At 43.6% G+C, this 20,980-nt stretch overlaps 1 protein-coding gene across 5 annotated transcripts in view; it reads left to right on the forward strand.

Moving 5' to 3' along the window:
• Positions 1-20,980, forward strand: part of nktr (natural killer cell triggering receptor) — an 87,198-nt gene that overhangs the window by 42,253 nt on the left and 23,965 nt on the right. For 4 of the 5 annotated variants that reach the window (XM_036934656.2, XM_090189200.1, XM_090189199.1 and 1 more), the window contains 5 exons: positions 595-682; positions 5,639-5,668; positions 5,853-5,998; positions 17,934-18,159; positions 18,344-18,517. In XM_036934656.2, coding sequence (XP_036790551.2) covers positions 595-682; positions 5,639-5,668; positions 5,853-5,998; positions 17,934-18,159; positions 18,344-18,517 — 664 coding nt within the window. Of the gene's footprint in view, positions 1-594; positions 683-2,597; positions 2,620-5,638; positions 5,669-5,852; positions 5,999-17,933; positions 18,160-18,343; positions 18,518-20,980 lie in introns of all 5 variants that reach the window. The other variant, XM_090189202.1, reaches the window with a different exon arrangement.

Genomic DNA, 20,980 nt, shown 5'->3' on the forward strand with positions numbered 1-20,980 from the left:
TCTCTCTGTCCCTCTCTCTCTATCCCTCTCTCTCTATCCCTCTCTCTCTGTCCCTCTCTCTCTATCCCTCTCTCTCTATCCCTCTCTCTCTATCCCTCTCTCTCTATCCCTCTCTCTATCCCTCTCTCTCTCTCTCTCTCGATCCCCTTCTCTCTCTCTATCCCCTTCTCTCTATCCCTCTCTCACTATCCCTCTCTCTCTATCCCTCTCTCTCTATCCCTCTCTCTCTATCCCTCTCTTTCTCCCTCTCGCTCTCTCGCTCTCTCTCTCTCTCTCGCTGTCTCTATCCCTCTCTCGCTGTCTCTATCCCTCTCTCTCTTTCCCCCTCTCTCTATCCCTCTCTCTATCCCTCTCTCTCTCGATCCCCTTCTCTCTCTCTCTCGATCCCCTTCTCTCTCTCAATCCCTCTCTCTATCCCTTTCTCTCTATTCCTTTTTCCATTCCTCTATTATCCCTCTCTCTCTGTCCCTCTCACTCCCTCTATCCATCTCACTCCCTCTATCCATCTCTATCCCTCTCTCTCACCACCTCCACCACAGACAGTGAGAGGTGTAAATCTCACAGATTGTCCCTGCCTCTCTCTCTCTCAAATAGACGAGAACTTTATTCTCAAACACGACCGAGCTTTCCTGTTGTCCATGGCCAACCGCGGCAAACACACCAACGGGTCCCAATTCTTCATGTGAGTAGAAATTCATGATAGTGTCATAACATTTACTAAGCTTTCTGGTTGATAGGTTTCCACACAGGTTTGTACATGAGATGGCATATCCCTCTGTAGCTGAGGTTAATTCCAGGTTCAGCTCATTTGTTTTGCTGTTTATCTGAGTCCTGTCTGTGTATTATGCCAGGGCTATATACAGGTGAAGTCGGAAGTTTACATACACCGTAGCCAAATAGATTTAAACTCAGTTTTTCACAATTTCTGACATTTAATCCTAGCAAAAATTCCCTGTCTTAGGTCAGTAAAGATCACCACTTTATTTTAAGAATGTGAAATGTCAGAATAATGGTAGAGAGAATGATTGATTTATTTCAGCTTTTATTTCTTTCATCACATTCCCAGTGGGTCAGAAGTTTACATACACTCAATTAGTATTTGGTAGCATTGCCTTTAAATTGTTTAACTTGGGTCAAACGTTTCGGGTAGCCTTCCACAAGCTTCCTACCTCATGATGCCATCTATTTTGTGAAGTGCACCAGTCCCTCCTGCAGCAAAGCACCCCCACAACATTTTTTATTTATTTTACCTTTATTTTACTAGGCAAGTCAGTTAAGAACAAATTCTTATTTTCAATGACGGCCTAGGAACAGTGGGTTAACTGCCTGTTCAGGGGCAGAACGACAGATTTGTACCTTGTCAGCTTGGGGATTCGAACGCTCTAACCACTAGGCTACCCTGCCGCCCATGATGCTGCCACCCCCGTGCTTCACTGTTGGGATGATGTTCTTTGGCTTGCAAGCCTCCCCCCTTTTCCTCTAAACATAACAATGGTCATTATGGCCAAACAGTTCTATTTTTGTTTCATCAGACCAGAGGACATTTCTCCAAAAAGTACAATCTTTGTCCCCATGTGCAGTTGCAAACCGTAGTCTGGCTTTTTTATGCCAGTTTTGGAGCAGTAGCTTCTTCCTTGCTGAGCGGTCTTTCAGATTATGTCGATATAGGACTCTTTATACTTTTGTACCCGTTTCCTCCAGCATCTTCACAAGGTCCTTTGCTGTTCTGGGATTGATTTGCACTGTTCGCACCAAAGTATAGGAGACAGAACGCGTCTCCTTCCTGAGCGGTATGACGGCTGCGTGGTCCCATGTAGTTTATACTTGCGTGCTATTGTTTGTACAGATGAACGTGGTACCGTCAGGTGTTTGATTCATCCTTGGGAGCAATTTCCAGACTTGTGGAGGTATACAATTTTTTCAGAGGTCTTGGCTGATTTCTTTTGATTTTCTGAGATTGAAGGTAGGCCTTGAAATACATCTACAGGTTCACCTCCAATTGACTCAAATGATGTCAATTAGCCTACCAGAAGCTTCTAAAGCCATGACATAATTTTCTTGAATTTTCCAAGCTGTTTAATGGCACAGTCAACTTAGTGTATGTAAACTTCTGACCCACTGGAATTGTGATACAGTGAATTATAAGTGAAATAATCTCCCTGTAAACAATTGTTGGAAAAATTACTTGTGTCATGCACACGGTAGATCTCCTAACCGACTTGGCTAAACTATATATTTTGTTAACAAGAAATTTGTGGATTGGTTGAAAAATGAGTTTTTTAATGACTCCAACCTAAGTGTTTGTAAACTTCCGACTTCAACTTGTATGTATTATATTAGGGCTAAGCACTGCAGAATAGAGGCCTGTCTATTTGTGTTATGTCAGGGCTAAGCACTGCAGAATAGAGGCCTGTCTATTTGTGTTTTCAAATCTAAGCACTGCAAAATAGCATCATTTTGTCTGAATTTTGCAACCCTTCTCCCCTTCAGTCAGTCGATGTGCTTTAATGCACAGAAATAAACAAACATGGATTCCTTATTTTTTTCCACAAATAAGTTACGATGTTTCTCTTGCCATTTTTGTGTAAAATTTGCAGAAAGTCATCGTGCTCTTCCAAGGTAATATGTCTCCGGGGCTGTTTCTGTTTCTCTCTCTTCTCTCTTCTCCTGTCTGTCTGTCTTTATCTCTCATTCACTAGTCTGTTTTAAACTTAGTAGGGCCCTATAAAATCCATGCTGCGGAGAATGCGGATGCAATCACGGAATCCAGACAATTAAAATGGAATTCAACAATATTTAAAAAATGCATCAACTAAATGTATTGCATTTATTAGAAAAGTAATTTATTTTCCCCATATTATCGTAAAACACGAAGAGTCAACAGCACGGGAATGTCTGTGTGCGCGTTTGTCTACCACTTTTTGTAGTAGCTGTTAGCGATGATGCTAATGTAATGACTTCTCAATTGAATGTTAATTACAATGTAACCTACTACTTTGCAGAATATCATGATTATTTGCCTCAATCCAGTGGCCGTTTTGTTTTGCAAATTCGGTCTCTGGCTGGTGCGCAGTTGAGTTAAAGAATTTTTCCCAGATCTCAAAAGGGGTCTCCTGATGTGGTTTAAGGATGGTTGTGGACTTAAAACATCAAATTTGGTTGTTTTTCTATTCTAAAAAGTGTGATTTTGAGAGCGAAAACCTGAACCATTTCGGAAAAATGGAAACCTGGAAAAACTAAACAAAGAAACAGAATTTGGAGAAAAACTAGATGGAATCAGGCCAAGAAATTAAAGGGATTTTCTAGGGCCGTAACTTAATGTACACTATGAACACAGCCTCTTTTCTACTGCACCAGGGCAGCAACACAACAGAGCCAGCAGTCATTTGAACATCCATCTAGATTATATATTATTGTAGTGTGAACATGTATTGTCTACTTCTGACATTGAGCACAGTGAGTCATTTGACATTTCGCCATGATGGTATAGCATGACAATGACTGTGTTGTCACAAAAGGTTCTGTTGTTCATGGCTCCAGAATACCTCAACACCAGTCCTCACCTGATAGCAGAATACCTCAAAACACCAGTCCTCACCTCATTACAGAATACCTCAACACACACCAGTCCTCACCTGATAGCAGAATACCTCAAAACACCAGTCCTCACCTCATTACAGAATACCTCAACACACACCTGTCCTCACCTCATAACAGAATACCTCAAAACACACCAGTCCTCACCTCATTACAGAATACCTCAACACACACCTGTCCTCACCTCATAACAGAATACCTCAACACACACCTGTCCTCACCTCATTACAGAATACCTCAACACACACACACACACCAGTCCTCACCTCATTACAGAATACCTCAACACACACCTGTCCTCACCTGATAGCAGAATACCTCAACACACACCACTCCTCACCTCATTACAGAATACCTCAACACACACACACACACCAGTCCTCACCTCATTACAGAATACCTCAACACACACCTGTCCTCACCTGATAGCAGAATACCTCAACACACACCAGTCCTCACCTCATTACAGAATACCTCAACACCTGTCCTCACCTCATTATAAAATACCTCAACACATACCTGTCCTCACCTCATAACAGAATACCTCAACACACACACACCAGTCCTCACCTCATTACAAAATACCTCAACACACACACCTGTCCTCACCTCATTACAGAATGCCTCAACACACACACACCTGTCCTCACCTCATAACATAATACCTCAACACACACACACCAGTCCTCACCTCATTACAGAATACCTCAACACACACCAGTCCTCACCTCATTACAGAATACCTCAACACCTGTCCTCACCTCATTATAAAATACCTCAACACATACCCGTCCTCACCTCATAACAGAATACCTCAACACACACACACCAGTCCTCACCTCATTACAAAATACCTCAACACACACACACCAGTCCTCACCTCATTACAAAATACCTCAACACACACACACACACACCAGTCCTCACCTCATTACAGAATACCTCAACACACACACACACCAGTCCTCACCTCATTACAGAATACCTCAACACACACCAGTCCTCACCTCATAACAGAATACCTCAACACACACCAGTCCTCTCCTCATTACAGAATACCTCAACACACACCTGTCCTCTCCTCATTACAGAATACCTCAACACACACCAGTCCTCACCTCATTACAGAATACCTCAACACACACCAGTCCTCACCTCATAACAGAATACCTCAACACACACCAGTCCTCACCTCATTACAGAATACCTCAACACACACACACCAGTCCTCACCTCATAACAGAATACCTCAACACACACCTGTCCTCACCTCATTACAGAATACCTCAACACACACACACCAGTCCTCACCTCATTACAGAATACCTCAACACACACACACCAGTCCTCACCTCATAACAGAATACCTCAACACACACCTGTCCTCACCTCATTACAGAATACCTCAACACACACCAGTCCTCACCTGATAGCAGAATACCTCAACACACACCAGTCCTCACCTCATTACAGAATACCTCAACACACACACACCAGTCCTCACCTCATTACAGAATACCTCAACACACACACACCTGTCCTCACCTCATAACAGAATACCTCAACACACACACACCTGTCCTCACCTGATAGCAGAATACCTCAACACACCTGTCCTCACCTCATTACAGAATACCTCAACACACACACACCTGTCCTCACCTGATAGCAGAATACCTCAACACACACAAACACACACACACACACACACACACACACACACACACACACACACACACACACCTGTCCTCACCTCATTACAGAATACCTCAACACACACCTGTCCTCACCTGATAGCAGAATACTTCAACTATAGCTCTTCCTTTAAGCCCAGTATACTTGGTCATTACATTTTTTTACTTAAAAATAAATAAATTCAAAGACATGTTGCAAATAAATGCTATGTAATAATGGCCATGGTTTCTGCCTGTGTTTTGGTTGCCGTGACCTGTCCTCTCATTCTCTCCCTCCTTTCTCGCTGTGTTCCATAACTCTGCCCGGGCCATACTGGACTGTAACCCTGGTTGGATTCCTCGAACAGAACCACCAAGACAGCACCTCATCTCGATGGGTATGTCTTGTCTCACTACCTTGCAGCTCCAGAGAAGGTTTACTTGGCACATAAAATTAATCAATACAACTATCTTGGTTGGCCCTAACCTCTCCCTGTTGTATTATTGTCAGTGTCTAACCTCGCTGTGGTACTGTGGTCCCTAACCTCTCCACCCCTCTCTGACCCTTTCTCCTCCCTGCAGGGTCCATGTGGTGTTTGGCCTGGTCATCTCAGGCTTTGAGGTGATCAAGAGGATTGAGGGTCTGAAGACGGACGGAGCCAGCAGGCCGTACGCTGATGTTAGGGTTATGGACTGTGGTCAGCTCATCACTAAGTCAGCCAACGATGGTAGGGACCACACTGCCTAGTCCCTCCCTCCCTCCATGGAGTGACTTATCTGTCATTCACTCTTGTGTTATCCTGTAGCTATTTAACTAGACTGGTAGTTTGTATTGTATTTATTGTGGATCCCCATTAGTTCCTGCCAAGGCAGCAGCTACTCTTCCTGGGTTTTATTATGGATCCCCATTAGTTCCTGCCAAGGCAGCAGCTACTCTTCCTGGGATTTATAATGGATCCCCATTAGTTCCTGCCAAGGCAGAAGCTACTCTTCCTGGGTTTTATTATGGATCCCCATTAGTTCCTGCCAAGGCAGCAGCTACTCTTCCTGGGATTTATAATGGATCCCCATTAGTTCCTGCCAAGGCAGCAGCTACTCTTTCTGGGGTTTATAATGGATCCCCATTAGTTCCTGTCAAGGCAGCAGCTACTCTTCCTGGGATTTATAATGGATCCCCATTAGTTCCTGTCAAGGCAGAAGCTACTCTTCCTGGAATTTATTATGGATCCCCATTAGTTCCTGCCAAGGCAGCAGCTACTCTTCCTGGGATTTATAATGGATCCCCATTAGTTCCTGCCAAGGCAGCAGCTACTCTTCCTGGGTTTTATTATGGATCCCCATTAGTTCCTGCCAAGGCAGCAGCTACTCTTCCTGGGGTTTATTATGGATCCCCATTAGTTCCTGTCAAGGCAGCAGCTACTCTTCCTAGGATTTATAATGGATCCCCATTTAGTTCCTGTCAAGGCAGCAGCTACTCTTTCTGGGGTTTATTATGGATCCCCATTAGTTCCTGTCAAGGCAGCAGCTACTCTTCCTGGGATTTATAATGGATCCCCATTAGTTCCTGTCAAGGCAGCAGCTACTCTTCCTGGGATTTATAATGGATCCCCATTAGTTCCTGCCAAGACAGAAGCCTCTCTTTCTGGGGTTTAATATGGATCCCCATTAGTTCCTGCCAAGGCAGCAGCTACTCTTCCTGGGGTTTATTATGGATCCCCATTCGTTCCTGCCAAGGCAGCAGCTACTCTTCCTGGGGTTTATTATGGATCCCCATTAGTTCCTGTCAAGGCAGCAGCTACTCTTCCTAGGATTTATAATGGATCCCCATTTAGTTCCTGTCAAGGCAGCAGCTACTCTTTCTGGGGTTTATTATGGATCCCCATTAGTTCCTGTCAAGGCAGCAGCTACTCTTCCTGGGATTTATAATGGATCCCCATTAGTTCCTGTCAAGGCAGCAGCTACTCTTCCTGGGATTTATAATGGATCCCCATTAGTTCCTGCCAAGACAGAAGCCTCTCTTTCTGGGGTTTAATATGGATCCCCATTAGTTCCTGCCAAGGCAGCAGCTACTCTTCCTGGGGTTTATTATGGATCCCCATTCGTTCCTGCCAAGGCAGCAGCTACTCTTCCTGGGGTTTATTATGGATCCCCATTCGTTCCTGCCAAGGCAGCAGCTACTCTTCCTAGAGTCCAGCAACATGAAGGCAGTTATACAATTTTAAAAACAATATATTCATTACAGAATTCACAACACACTGTGTGCACTCAGGCCCCAACTCTACTATCACATATCTACAACACAAAATCCATGCATTCGTGTGTATTTAACTTTTTTTTAAAACTATGCAAGTCAGTTAAGAAAAAAATATTTTTACAATGACGGCCTACCGGGGAACAGTGGGTTAACTGCCTTGTTCATGGGCAGAACAGGAGATGTTTACCTTGTCAGCTCTGGGATTTGATCCAGCAACCTTTTGGTTACTGGCTCAACGTATGTTATCGTGTGTGTGTATGCATGTGTCTGTGTTTGTGTTGCTTTACAGTCCCCGCTGTTTTTTAAAATCTGATTCTACTGCGTTATCATTTGCTTGATGTGGAATAGAGTTCCATGTAGTCATGGCTCTATGTAGTACTGTGCACCTCCCATAGTCTGTTCTGGACTTGGGGACTGTAAAGAGACCTCTGGTGGCATGTCTTGTGGGGTATGCATGGGTGTCTGAGCTGTGTGCCAGTCGTTTGGACAGACAGCTTGGTGCATTCAACATGTCAATACCTCTCATAAATAAAAGTAGTGATGAAGTCCATCTCTACTCCACTTTGAGCCAGGATATATTGACAAGCATATTATTAATATTACCTCTCTGTACATCCAAGGCCAGCCGTGCTGCCCTGTTTTGAGCCAATTGCAATTTTCCTAAGTCCTTTTTTGTGGCACCTGACCACACGACTGAACAGTAGTCAAGGTGCGACAAAACTAGGGTGTTGTTAAGTGTTGTTAAGAAGATAGAAACTAGGGCCTGTAGGACCTGCCTTGTTAGTGTTGTTAAGAAGGTAGAGCAGCGCTTTATTACAGACAGACTTCTCCCCATCTTAGCCTCTGTTGTATCAATATATCAATATGTTTTGACCATGATAGTTTACCATCCAGGGTTACTCTAAGTAATTTAGTCACCTCATTTCCACATTATCTTTTACAAGATTTATCTGAGGTTTAGTGCATGATTTGTCCCAAATACAATGGTTTAAATTGTTGATATATTTAAGACTAACTTATTCCTTGCCACCCATTCTTAAACTAACTGCAGCTCTTTGTTAAGGGTTGCAGTCATTTCAGTTGCTGTAGTAGCTGACGTGTATAGTGTTGTCATCTGCGTTCATAGAGTGGCATGTCGTTAGTAAAGATTGAAAAAAAGGGCCTAGACATTCCTGATTCTCCCTGGGTTATGTTGAAAACCTTTTGTTCATAAATCAAATTGTATTTGTCAGATGAGCCGAATACAACAAGTGTAGACCTTCCCATGAAATGCTTACTTACGAGCTCCTAACCAACAGTGCAGCTCAAAAATAGAGTTAAGAAAATAGTTACTTTTCATTTTATACTTTAGTTTATTTAGTAACACAATAAAATAACAATACCGAGGCTATATACAGGGGGTACCGGTACTGCGTCAATGTGTGGGGTACAGGTTAGTCGAGGTAATATGTATGTGTAGGTAGGGGTGGGTAAAGGGACTATGCATAGATAATAAACACTGAGTAGCAGCAGTGTAAAACAAAATGGAGGGGGGGGGGTGTCAATGTAAATAGTCCAGGTAGCCATTTGATTAGTTGTCCAGCAGTTTTATGGTTTGGGGGTTGAAGCTGTTAAAGAGCCTTTTGGACCTGGACTTGACGCTCCGGTACCGCTTGCCGTGCGATAGCAGAGAGAAAAGGTTATGACTTTGGTGACTGAAGTCTTTGACAATTTTTTGGGCCTTCCAGACTGGTAGTTGAAAACCTGCTGTTATTCTACGTACCTATTTAACTAGGTTGTTATTATACATACCAAGTGTTCAAGAGACATAAAGTGACATAAAACCACATCCCTATGAAGGAGACATTCCAATAATTTTAAGGTCTAATGCTACTCAGGATATATAGATGGCCATGGTCAGGCAAATAGCTGCAAGGACTTTCAGATGTTAATCCCAGATTCCAAATACAGCATTATTGTTGTTGTTCAAACCTCTGAGTAGAGAGCCGCCTTTTTTCTCTGTTCCCTTTATATCGCACTACTTTTGACAAGGGGTCGTAGGGTAGTGCTGTGCTGCTCAATGTCTCAGTGAATCTGGGTAATATTTTACAGCTCATACAGAGGCTGTGCTGCTCGTTGTCTCAGTGAATCTGGGTCATATTTTACAGCTCATAAGAGGATCACATTTTGATGCTGGTGGTGTTTCTAACAGGCTGTTGGTGCTGGGTGGGCGGTAACCTGCTCTCCATTCAGTCAGGCTCAGTGATGTGATCGCTGTGGAGTTGACAGCTGTCCTTCTGTTATCAGACGGACAGGGCGGCCAGAAGGACAGGACACTTTAGTGCCGATCCGATATGTATTGCGACTTGATACTGTGGTTTTATTGCAATTTGATGTTCCAAACATAAACATATTACTCATAACTTTTGTGAAGCATCACAGCACAGTTGAAAAAATCTATGGCAAATAGAAATCAAAACTGGATGGTGTTCAGAGATAATGGGAGGGGTTGAGGGTAGCTGAAGGATGGGACTGGATGGTGTTCAGAGATAATGGGAGGGGTTGAGGGTAGCTGAAGGATGGGACTGGATGGTGTTCAGAGATAATGGGAGGGGTTGAGGGTAACTGAAGGATGGGACTGGATGGTGTTCAGAGATAATGGGAGGGGTTGAGGGTAGCTGAAGGATGGGACTGGATGGTGTTCAGAGATAATGGGAGGGGTTGAGGGTAGCTGAAGGATGGGACTGGATGGTGTTCAGAGATAATGGGAGGGGTTGAGGGTAGCTGAAGGATGGGACTGGATGGTGTTCAGAGATAATGGGAGGGGTTGAGGGTAGCTGAAGGATGGGACTGGATGGTGTTCAGAGATAATGGGAGGGGTTGAGGGTAGCTGAAGGATGGGACTGGATGGTGTTCAGAGATAATGGGAGGGGCTGAGTGGGGCTGAAGGATGGGACTGGATGGTGTTCAGAGATAATGGGAGGGGTTGAGTGGAGCTGAAGGATGGGACTGGATGGTGTTCAGAGATAATGGGAGGGGTTGAGTGGAGCTGAAGGATGGGACTGGATGGTGTTCAGAGATAATGGGAGGGGCTGAGTGGGGCTGAAGGATGGGACTAAAAACAAACAAAATATATATATTGTAAAATAGTGTCCATAAAATGGAAGTAGAAGCCTAAGTGGTAGTGTTCACTAGTTCACTCCAATTAGGGGAGGGATGGTAGGGGGAAATTATAAAGAAACAGTACCTTTGGAAAGTATTCAGACCGACTTTTTCCACATTTTGTTAGTTACAGCCTTATTCTAAAAGGGATTTCCTCAATCTACACAATACCTCATAATGACAAAGCGAAAACGGATTTTTAGAAATAAAAACAGAAATAACGTATACATAAGTATTCTGACCCTTTGCTATGAGACTCGAAATTGAGCTCTGGTGCATCCTATTTCCATTGATCTTTGAGATGTTTGTACAATTTGATTGGAGTCCATCTGATTTGGAAAGGCACACACCTGTCTATACAAGTTCCCACAGTTGACTCTGCATTTACTCAACAAAGCACTGAGTAAATGGTCAGAATACTTATGTAAATGTGGTATTTCAGTTTTTTTTACATAATCAAAAAAATTAAACCTGTTTTTGCTTTGTCATTCTGGGGCATTGTGTGTAGATTGATGAGAAAAACAACAATTAAGTTAATTTTAGAATAAGGCTGTAACCTAACAATATGTGAAAAAAAGTCAAAGGGTCTGAATACTTATTTTATTTAATTTCACCTTTATTTAACCAGGTAGGCAAGTTGAGAACAAGTTCTCATTTACAATTGCGACCTGGCCAAGATAAAGCAAAGCAGTTCGACACATACAACGACACAGAGTTACACATGGAGTAAAACAAACATACAGTCAATAATACAGTATAAACAAGTCTATATATGATGTGAGCAAATGAGGTGAGAAGGGAGGTAAAGGCAAAAAAAAGCCATGGTGGCAAAGTAAATACAATATAGCAAGTAAAACACTGGAATGGTAGATTTGCAGTGGAAGAATGTGCAAAAGTAGAAATAAAAATAATGGGGTGCAAAGGAGCAAAATAAATAAATAAGTAAAATACATACAGTAGGGAAAGAGGTAGTTGTTTGGGCTAAATTATAGGTGGGCTATGTACAGGTGCAGTAATCTGTGAGCTGCTCTGACAGTTGGTGCTTAAAGCTAGTGAGGGAGATAAGTGTTTCCAGTTTCAGAGATTTTTGTAGTTCGTTCCAGTCATTGGCAGCAGAGAACTGGAAGGAGAGGCGGCCAAAGAAAGAATTGGTTTTGGGGGTGACCAGAGAGATATACCTGCTGGAGCACGTGCTACAGGTGGGTGATGCTATGGTGACCAGCGAGCTGAGATAAGGGGGGACTTTACCTAGCAGGGTCTTGTAGATGACCTGGAGCCAGTGGGTTTGGCGACGAGTATGAAGCGAGGGCCAGCCAACGAGAGTGTACAGGTCGCAATGGTGGGTAGTATATGGGGCTTTGGTGACAAAACGGATTGCACTGTGATAGACTGCATCCAATTTGTTGAGTAGGGTATTGGAGGCTATTTTGTAAATGACATCGCCGAAGTCGAGGATTGGTAGGATGGTCAGTTTTATAAGGGTATGTTTGGCAGCATGAGTGAAGGATGCTTTGTTGCGAAATAGGAAGCCAATTCTAGATTTAACTTTGGATTGGAGATGTTTGATGTGGGTCTGGAAGGAGAGTTTACAGTCTAACCAGACACCTAAGTATTTGTAGTTGTCCACGTATTCCAAGTCAGAGCCGTCCAGAGTAGTGATGTTGGACAGGCGGGCAGGTGCAGGCAGCGATCGGTTGAAGAACATGCATTTAGTTTTACTTGTATTTAAAAAGCAATTGGAGGCCACGGAAGGAGAGTTGTATGGCATTGAAGCTTGCCTGGAGGGTTGTTAACACAGTGTCCAAAGAAGGACTTTCCAAAGGCACTGTATTTTATATATTTAAAACAATATACAGTGCCTTGCGAAAGTATTCGGCCCCCTTGAACTTTGCGACCTTTTGCCACATTTCAGGCTTCAAACATAAAGATATAAAACTGTATTTTTTTGTGAAGAATCAACAACAAGTGTGACACAATCATGAAGTGGAACGACATTTATTGGATATTTCAAACTTTTTTTAACAAATCAAAAACTGAAAAATTGGACGTGCAAAATTATTCAGCCCCCTTAAGTTAATACTTTGTAGCGCCACCTTTTGCTGCGATTAAAGCTGTAAGTCGCTTGGGGTATGTCTATCAGTTTTGCACATCGAGAGACTGAATTTTTTTCCCATTCCTCCTTGCAAAACAGCTCGAGCTCGGTGAGGTTGAATGGAGAGCATTTGTGAACAGCAGTTTTCAGTTCTTTCCACAGATTCTCGATTGGATTCAGGTCTGGACTTTGACTTGGCCATTCTAACACCTGGATATGTTTATTTTTGAACCATTCCATTGTAGATTTTGCTTTATGTTTTGGATCATTGTCTTGTTGGAAGACAAATCTCCATCCCAGTCTCAGGTCTTTTGCAGACTCCATCAGGTTTTCTTCCAGAATGGTCCTGTATTTGGCTCCATCCATCTTCCCATCAATTTTAACCATCTTCCCTGTCCCTGCTGAAGAAAAGCAGGCCCAAACCATGATGCTGCCACCACCATGTTTGACAGTGGGGATGGTGTGTTCAGCTGTGTTGCTTTTACGCCAAACATAACGTTTTGCATTGTTGCCAAAAAGTTCAATTTTGGTTTCATCTGACCAGAGCACCTTCTTCCACATGTTTGGTGTGTCTCCCAGGTGTCTTGTGGCAAACTTTAAACAACACTTTTTATGGATATCTTTAAGAAATGGCTTTCTTCTTGCCACTCTTCCATAAAGGCCAGATTTGTGCAATATACGACTGATTGTTGTCCTATGGACAGAGTCTCCCACCTCAGCTGTAGATCTCTGCAGTTCATCCAGAGTGATCATGGCCCTCTTGGCTGCATCTCTGATCAGTCTTCTCCTTGTATGAGCTGAAAGTTTAGAGGGACGGCCAGGTCTTGGTAGATTTGCAGTGGTCTGATACTCCTTCCATTTCAATATTATCGCTTGCACAGTGCTCCTTGGGATGTTTAAAGCTTGGGAAATCTTTTTGTATCCAAATCTGGCTTTAAACTTCTTCACAACAGTATCTTGGACCTGCCTGGTGTGTTCCTTGTTCTTCATGATGCTCTCTGCGCTTTTAACGGACCTCTGAGACTATCACAGTGCAGGTGCATTTATACGGAGACTTGATTACACACAGGTGGATTGTATTTATCATCATTAGTCATTTAGGTCAACATTGGATCATTCAGAGATCCTCACTGAACTTCTGGAGAGAGTTTGCTGCACTGAAAGTAAAGGGGCTGAATAATTTTGCACGTCCAATTTTTCAGTTTTTGATTTGTTAAAAAAGTTTGAAATATCCAATAAATGTCGTTCCACTTCATGATTGTGTCACACTTGTTGTTGATTCTTCACAGAAAACTACAGTTTTATATCTTTATGTTTGAAGCCTGAAATGTGGCAAAAGGTCGCAAAGTTCAAGGGGGCCGAATACTTTCGCAAGGCACTGTATATTGGGAATTTTAAATTATTGCATTGATGGAAGTGTCTTGTCTTTCACTATGGATTAAGTGGTACAGTTGAGGTTGGAAGTTTACATACACTTAGAGTTGGAGTCATTAACTCGTTTTTCAACCCCTCCACAAATTTCTTGTTAACAAGTAATTTTATCAACAATTGTTTACAGACAGATTATTTAACTTAGAATTCACTGTATCACAATTCCAGAGGGTCAGAAGTTGACATACACTACGTTGACTGCGCCTTTAAACAGCTTGGAAAATTCCAGAAAATGATGTCATTGCATTAGAAGTGTCTGATAGGCTAATTGACATAATTTGAGTCAATAGGAAGTGTACAAAAATAGAAGTGTTTGGCCATAATGACCATCGTTATGTTTTGAGGAAAAAGGAGGAGGCTTGCAAGCCTAAGAACATGTAGCATCATGTTGTGGGGGTGCTTTGCTGCAGGAGAGACTGGTGCACTTCACAAAATAGATGGCATCATGAGGATGGAACATTTATGTGGATATATTGAAGCAACATCTCAAGACATCAGTTAGGGAGTTAAAGCTTGGTCGCAAATGGGTTTTCCAAATGGACAATGACCCCAAGCATACTTCCAAAGTTGTGGCAAAGTGGCTTAAGGACAACAAAGTTACGGTATTGGAGTGGCCATCACTAAGCCCTGACCTCAATCCTATAGAAAATGTGTAGGCAGAACTGAAAAGGAGTGTGCGAGCAAGGAGGCCTACAAACCTGACTGTTACACCAGCTCTGTCAGGAGGAATGGGGGTAAATTCACCCAAATTATTGTGGGAAGCTTGAGGGAGGCTACCCGACACATTTGATCCAAGTTAAACAATTTAAAGGCAATGCTACCAAATACTAATTGAGTGTATGTAGACTTTTGACCCACTGAGAATGTGATGGAATAAATAAAAGCTGAAATAAATCATTCTCTCAACTAATATTCTGACGTTTCAGATTCTTAAAATAAAGTGGTGATCCTAACTGAACAAAGACAGGGAATTTTTACTAGGATTAAATGTCAGGAATTGTGAATAACTGAGTTTAAATGTATTTGGCTAAGGTGTATGTAAACTTCTGACTGTATATGTCTGTTACGTTTATGGGGGGTAAATTAAGGAAGACAGCCTCTTCTGCAAACCACTAGAAACCAGGACAACAGGAGAGGATCTTTTTAAAGTACTGGACAGCTTTGTGACATCAAATGGACTTTGGTGGTCAAGATGTGTTGTTATCTGTACTGATGGTGCAAAAGCCATGACAGGGAGACATAGTGGAGTAGTAATACGTGTGCAAGCAGTTGCTCCCGACACGACTTGGGTACACTGCAGCATCCACCGAGAGGCTCTTGCTGCCAAGGGAATGCCTGACAGCTTGAAAGACGTTTTGGACAGTACCGTGAAAATGGTTAACTTTGTTAAAGCAAGGCCCCTGAACTCTCGTGTATTTTCTGCACTATGCAATAATATGCACAGCGACCATGTAACACTTTCACAACGTACAGAAGTGCGCTGGTTATCAAGGGGCAAAGTATTGACATGTGTTTTTGAATTGAGAGACGAGCTTAACGTTCTTTACTGGCCATCCTTTTCACTTGTCTGACCGTTTGACTGATGACGAGTTTCTCACACGACTGGTCTGTCTGGGTGATGTTTTTTCTCGCCAGAATGATCTGAATCTAGGATTACAGGGACTCTCCGCAACTAAACTCAGCAAAAAAAGAAACGTCCCTTTTTCAGGACCCTGTCTTTCAAGATAATTCATAAAAATCTAAATAACTTCACAGATCTTCATTGCAAAGGGTTTAAACACTGTTTCCCATGCTTGTTCAATGAACCATAAACAATTAATGAATGTGCACCTGTGGAACGGTCGTTAAGACACTAACAGCTTACAGACTGTAGGCAATTAAGTAGAGCTGTGTCGTGATGGGGTCTCGTAGAGCTGTGATGTGGTCTAGTAGAACTGTTTTGTGATGGGTCTAGTAGAGCTGTGTCGTGATGGGGTCTCGTAGAGCTGTGATGGGTCTAGTAGAGCTATGTCGTGATGGGGTCTCGTAGAGCTGTGATGGGTCTAGTAGAGCTGTGTCGTGATGGGGTCTAGTAGAGCTGTGCTGTGATGGGTCTAGTAGAGCTGTGGTGTGATGGGTCTAGGAGAGCTGTGGTGTGATGGGTCTTGTAGAGCTGTGGTGTGATGGGTCTAGGAGAGCTGTGGTGTGATGGGTCTAGGAGAGCTGTGGTGTGATGGGTCTAGGAGAGCTGTGGTGTGATGGGCCGGGCCTTGTGGAGCTGTCCTGAGGTGGATCTAGCTTGGTAAGTCTGTGCTCCGTTGACCTGGGCTGGAGCAGACTGGGAGGCTGGTTGGTTGACCTGGGCTGTGACAGACTGGGAGGCTGGTTGGTTGACCTGGGCTGTGGCAGACTGGGAGGCTGGTGCAGTGTCATCAGGCTGTGTGGTGGCTATGCTGGTTGTGCTGGTCTCTGGTCTCAGGTTCTACCTGTGTTGTACCAAGTTTGTGGACATGTTCTCTAGATGCAGAGAACATAATGACTAGCTGCTGATTGAAGGTGTCAATGTACCTCTCTCTCTGCTCTTGCTCCACTCACCTCCCTGAACTGTTTCATCTCTTCTTTTAGTTTCTGGACAGTGTCCTCTTGAAGCTTGTTCTCTCTGAGTTCTATGACCTCTGCTTCGACTAGAGAGAAGGTGTTGTGGAAACATTGCATAGCTGGTGTTCTTGGTGTTTTAGGCATGTTCTTGGCTCTGTCTGCTACAGGTGAGGTAGGTAGAGGGCTTCTTGCTGGGTCACAGAGGCTGTTGGGGCCTGCTTTTCTACGTCATCTCCCTCTACTTTTTCCTCAGCTTCTGAGATGAGTTCAGCTTCTACTTTTAGGGTAGCAAACATATTCTCAAAAGCCATGAGGCTTGAATCATTGCCTTGTATCAATACAATTCCATTATTGTAGAAGTTGACAGCTTGACACCTGTTGCTCTGGTCAGCTTCTTCAAAAATGCTGATCTGACAGCCTTGGCTGATGCAAATTACCCTTCTTCATACGTGCCCTCGTTTGTTATTAAATATTCCATTGGTTCTTGTTTTGTAACTGGTAAGCTCTGCAAACAGACATTCATGGTTCTGTCCCATCAATCCTTTGAAACGTTTCTTATCTTTCTCTGTCTGGATGTCTGGTGGGTAAACAATTTCCATAGCAACGCTGGTGATGTTGGCTACAATGCTGCAATAGAAGCCTACCTTTTCCAAAACAGCATTGTTTCTTGTATTACTGTCTCTAGTGTCTTTAATGTCCTTTGTCTTCTGTTCTTTTGTCTTTCTATTAGTTAGCTACCTAGCTTATTTTAGGAGAGTCCCATCAACTGCTTACCAACTGGTAAACAATCCAGCTAGCTAAGATAACTGTACAATTTTATAAAAATAGTAACTTCTTCAAAAGCTTATCTTTGTTGCTTGTTTTGTCTCCCCCCCATCACACACTAATGTACTTAAATCTAAAAAACCATAGGAGCTCGTTTTTTTCAGCAACTGCTGCTCAATTTGGAACTCTGGAACCTGTCTCTCTCTCGCTGTATCTCTCGTTCTGTGTCTCTGTCTGTCTCTCTCGCTGTGTGTTTGTGTTTCTCTCTCTCGCTGTGTCTCTCACTCACTCTGTCTGTTTCTGTCTCTGTGTGTCTCTCTCACTCACTCTATCTGTTTCTGTCTGTGTGTGTGTGTGTCTCTCTGTCTCTCTCTCGCTCTCTCTCTCTCTCTGTGTTCTGTAGTTCTGGAAGGAAAGAGGAAGCGGCGGTCGCATTCTGCAGACTCCTCCCTCAGTTCTCCTGGCTCCTCTCAGTTCTCCTCTCTGGAGTCTGGGAGTGAATCTGAGGAGAAGCACCACCATCACAGGCGAAAGAGACACTCCAAGAGCAAACGCTCCAAGAAGAGGAGGAGAGAGAGGGAGGTGAAGAGAGAGGGTCACACTGACAGGGTGGAGCCTGGTCTAAAGGGGTGAGGTTCACTGTGGACTACCTCACACCAATACGGCTAAATTATTCACAAGATATTTCGGGCTTATTATGATGTGCAACTGTCCTGCACATTTGAGGTGTCAAATCTGTTTACATTCCACGGTTGTGATGTTTTTTTAATTGGTATGTTTTTTGTTGCTGCTCACTCAATAATTTTCTCACAGCCCTGTGGATGGAGGGATGGTGGCGGTAGCTGTGGAGGAGGAGGGTGGAGGGAAGGAGCAGAGTGGTTTGAAGAGAGAGAAACCAGTAGTTCGTCCAGAGGAGATCCCTCCTGTTCCTGAGAACCGCTTCCTATTGAGGAGAGACCAGCCGGGTCAGGAGGACCAACCAGACACGTGAGTCTATCTCTGATACTAACCCTCTCTCTGTTACTAACCCTGTTAACCAGCTGGGTCACAAGGACCATCCAGACACGTCAGTCTATCTCTGATACTAACCCTCTCTCTGTTACTAAACCTGTTAACCAGCCAGGTCAGGAGGACCAACCAGACACGCCAGTCTCTTGATTCTGATCCTACCATGTGTTGCATCCCTAGAGGGTCAATGTAGTCCCGGATTTATCTAATCTAGGATCAATCTAGTCCTGGGCCAATTCAGGCTCAGTATAATCTTGTTTAATACAGTAGTTACCTAATTTAACTCAAGAATTGACCACTTGACCTGGAATGTTAATTGAAAAATGCCTGTCATTGAAAAGGGGCATTAATTAACTTTTTTAACTTCTTAAGGCTGAGATCCCGCTAACAAGATAGATATGACAACAGCCAGTGAAAGTGCAGGGCGCCAAATTCAAAACAACAGAAATCCCATAATTAAAATTCCTCAAACATAAAAGTATTTCACAACATTTTAAAGATACACTTCTTGTTAATCCCACCACAGTGTCCGATTTCAAATAGACTTTACGTCGAAAGCACCACAAACGATTGTGTTAGGTCAGAGCCAAGTCACAGAAAAACACAGCCATTTTTCCAGCCAAAGAGAGGAGTCACAAAAATCAGAAATAGAGAGAGAATTAATCACTAACCTTTGATGATCTTCATCAGATGACACTCATAGGACTTCATCTTACACAAAACATGTATGTTTTGTTCGATAAAGTTTATACACTGCTCAAAAAAATAAAGGGAACACTTAAACAACACAATGTAACTCCAAGTCAATCACACTTCTGTGAAATCAAACTGTCCACTTAGGAAGCAACACTGATTGACAATAAATGTCACATGCTGTTGTGCAAATGGAATAGACAACAGGTGGAAATTATAGGCAATTAGCAAGACACCCCTAATAAAGGAGTGGTTCTGCAGGTGGGGACCACAGACCACTTCTCAGTTCCTGGCTGAGAGTTCTTCTCACTTCTCAGTTCCTGCCTTCTCATGCTTCCTGGCTGATGTTTTGGTCACTTTTGAATGCTGGCGGTGCTTTCGCTCTAGTGGAAGCATGAGGCGGAGTCTACAACCCACACAAGTGGCTCAGGTAGTGCAGCTCATCCAGGTTGGTACATCGATGCGAGCTGTGGCTTGAAGGTTTGCTGTGTCTGTCAGCGTAGTGTCCAGAGCATGGAGACGCTACCAGGAGACAGGCCAGTACATCAGGAGACATGGAGGAGGCCGTAGGAGAGCAACAACCCAGCAGCAGGACCGCTACCTCCGCCTTTGTGCAAGGAGGAGCAGGAGGAGCACTGCCAGAGCCCTGCAAAATGACCTCCAGCAGGCCACAAATGTGCATGTGTCTGCTCAAACGGTCAGAAACAGACTCCATGAGGGTGGTATGAGGGCCCGACGTCCACAGGTGGGGGTTGTGCTTACAGCCCAACACCGTGCAGGACGTTTGGCATTTGCCAGAAAACACCAAGATTGGCAAATTCACCACTGGCGCCCTGTGCTCTTCACAGATGAAAGCAGGTTCACAATGAGCACGTGACAGACATGACAGAGTCTGGAGACGCCGTGGAAAAACGTTCTGCTGCCTGCAACATCCTCCAGCATGACCGGTTTGGCGGTGGGTCAGTCATGGTGTGGGGTGGCATTTCTTTGGGGTGCCGCACAGCCCTCCATGTGCTCACCAGAGGTAGCCTGACTGCCATTAGGTACCGAGATGAGATCCTCAGACCCCTTGTGAGACCATATGCTGGTGCGGTTGGCCCTTGGTTCCTCCAAATGCAAGACTATGCTAGACCTCATGTGGCTGGAGTGTGTCAGCAGTTCCTGCAAGAGGAAGGCATTGATGCTATGGACTGGCCCGCCCGCTCCCCAGACCTGAATCCAATTGAGCACATCTGGGACATCATGTCTCGCTCCATCCACCAACGCCACGTTGCACCACAGACTGTCCAGGAGTTGGCGGATGCTTTAGTCCAGGTCTGGGAGGAGATCCCTCAGGAGACCATCCGCAACCTCATCAGAAGCATGCCCAGGCATTGTAGGGAGGTCATACAGGCACGTGGAGGCCACACACACTACTGAGCCTCATTTTGAATTGTTTTAAGGACATTACATCAAAGTTGGATCAGCCTGGAGTGTGGCTTTCCACTTTGATTTTGAGTTTTGATTTTGGGTTGATAAATTTGATTTCCATTGATAATTTTTGTGTAATTTTGTTGTCAGCACATTCAACTATGTAAAGAAAAAAGTATTTAATAAGAATATTTCATTCATTCAGATCTAGGATGTGTTATTTTAGTGTTCCCTTTATTTTTTTGAGCAGTGTATTTTTATAAAAAGAGTTTACATTGGCGTGTTATGTTCAGTAGTTCCAAAAACATCTGGTGATTTTGCAGAACCACATCAATTTAC

Source organism: Oncorhynchus mykiss, chromosome 11 (assembly GCF_057628025.1).
Source record: "Oncorhynchus mykiss isolate SJ-2025 chromosome 11, ASM5762802v1, whole genome shotgun sequence".
NCBI lineage: Eukaryota > Metazoa > Chordata > Actinopteri > Salmoniformes > Salmonidae > Oncorhynchus > Oncorhynchus mykiss.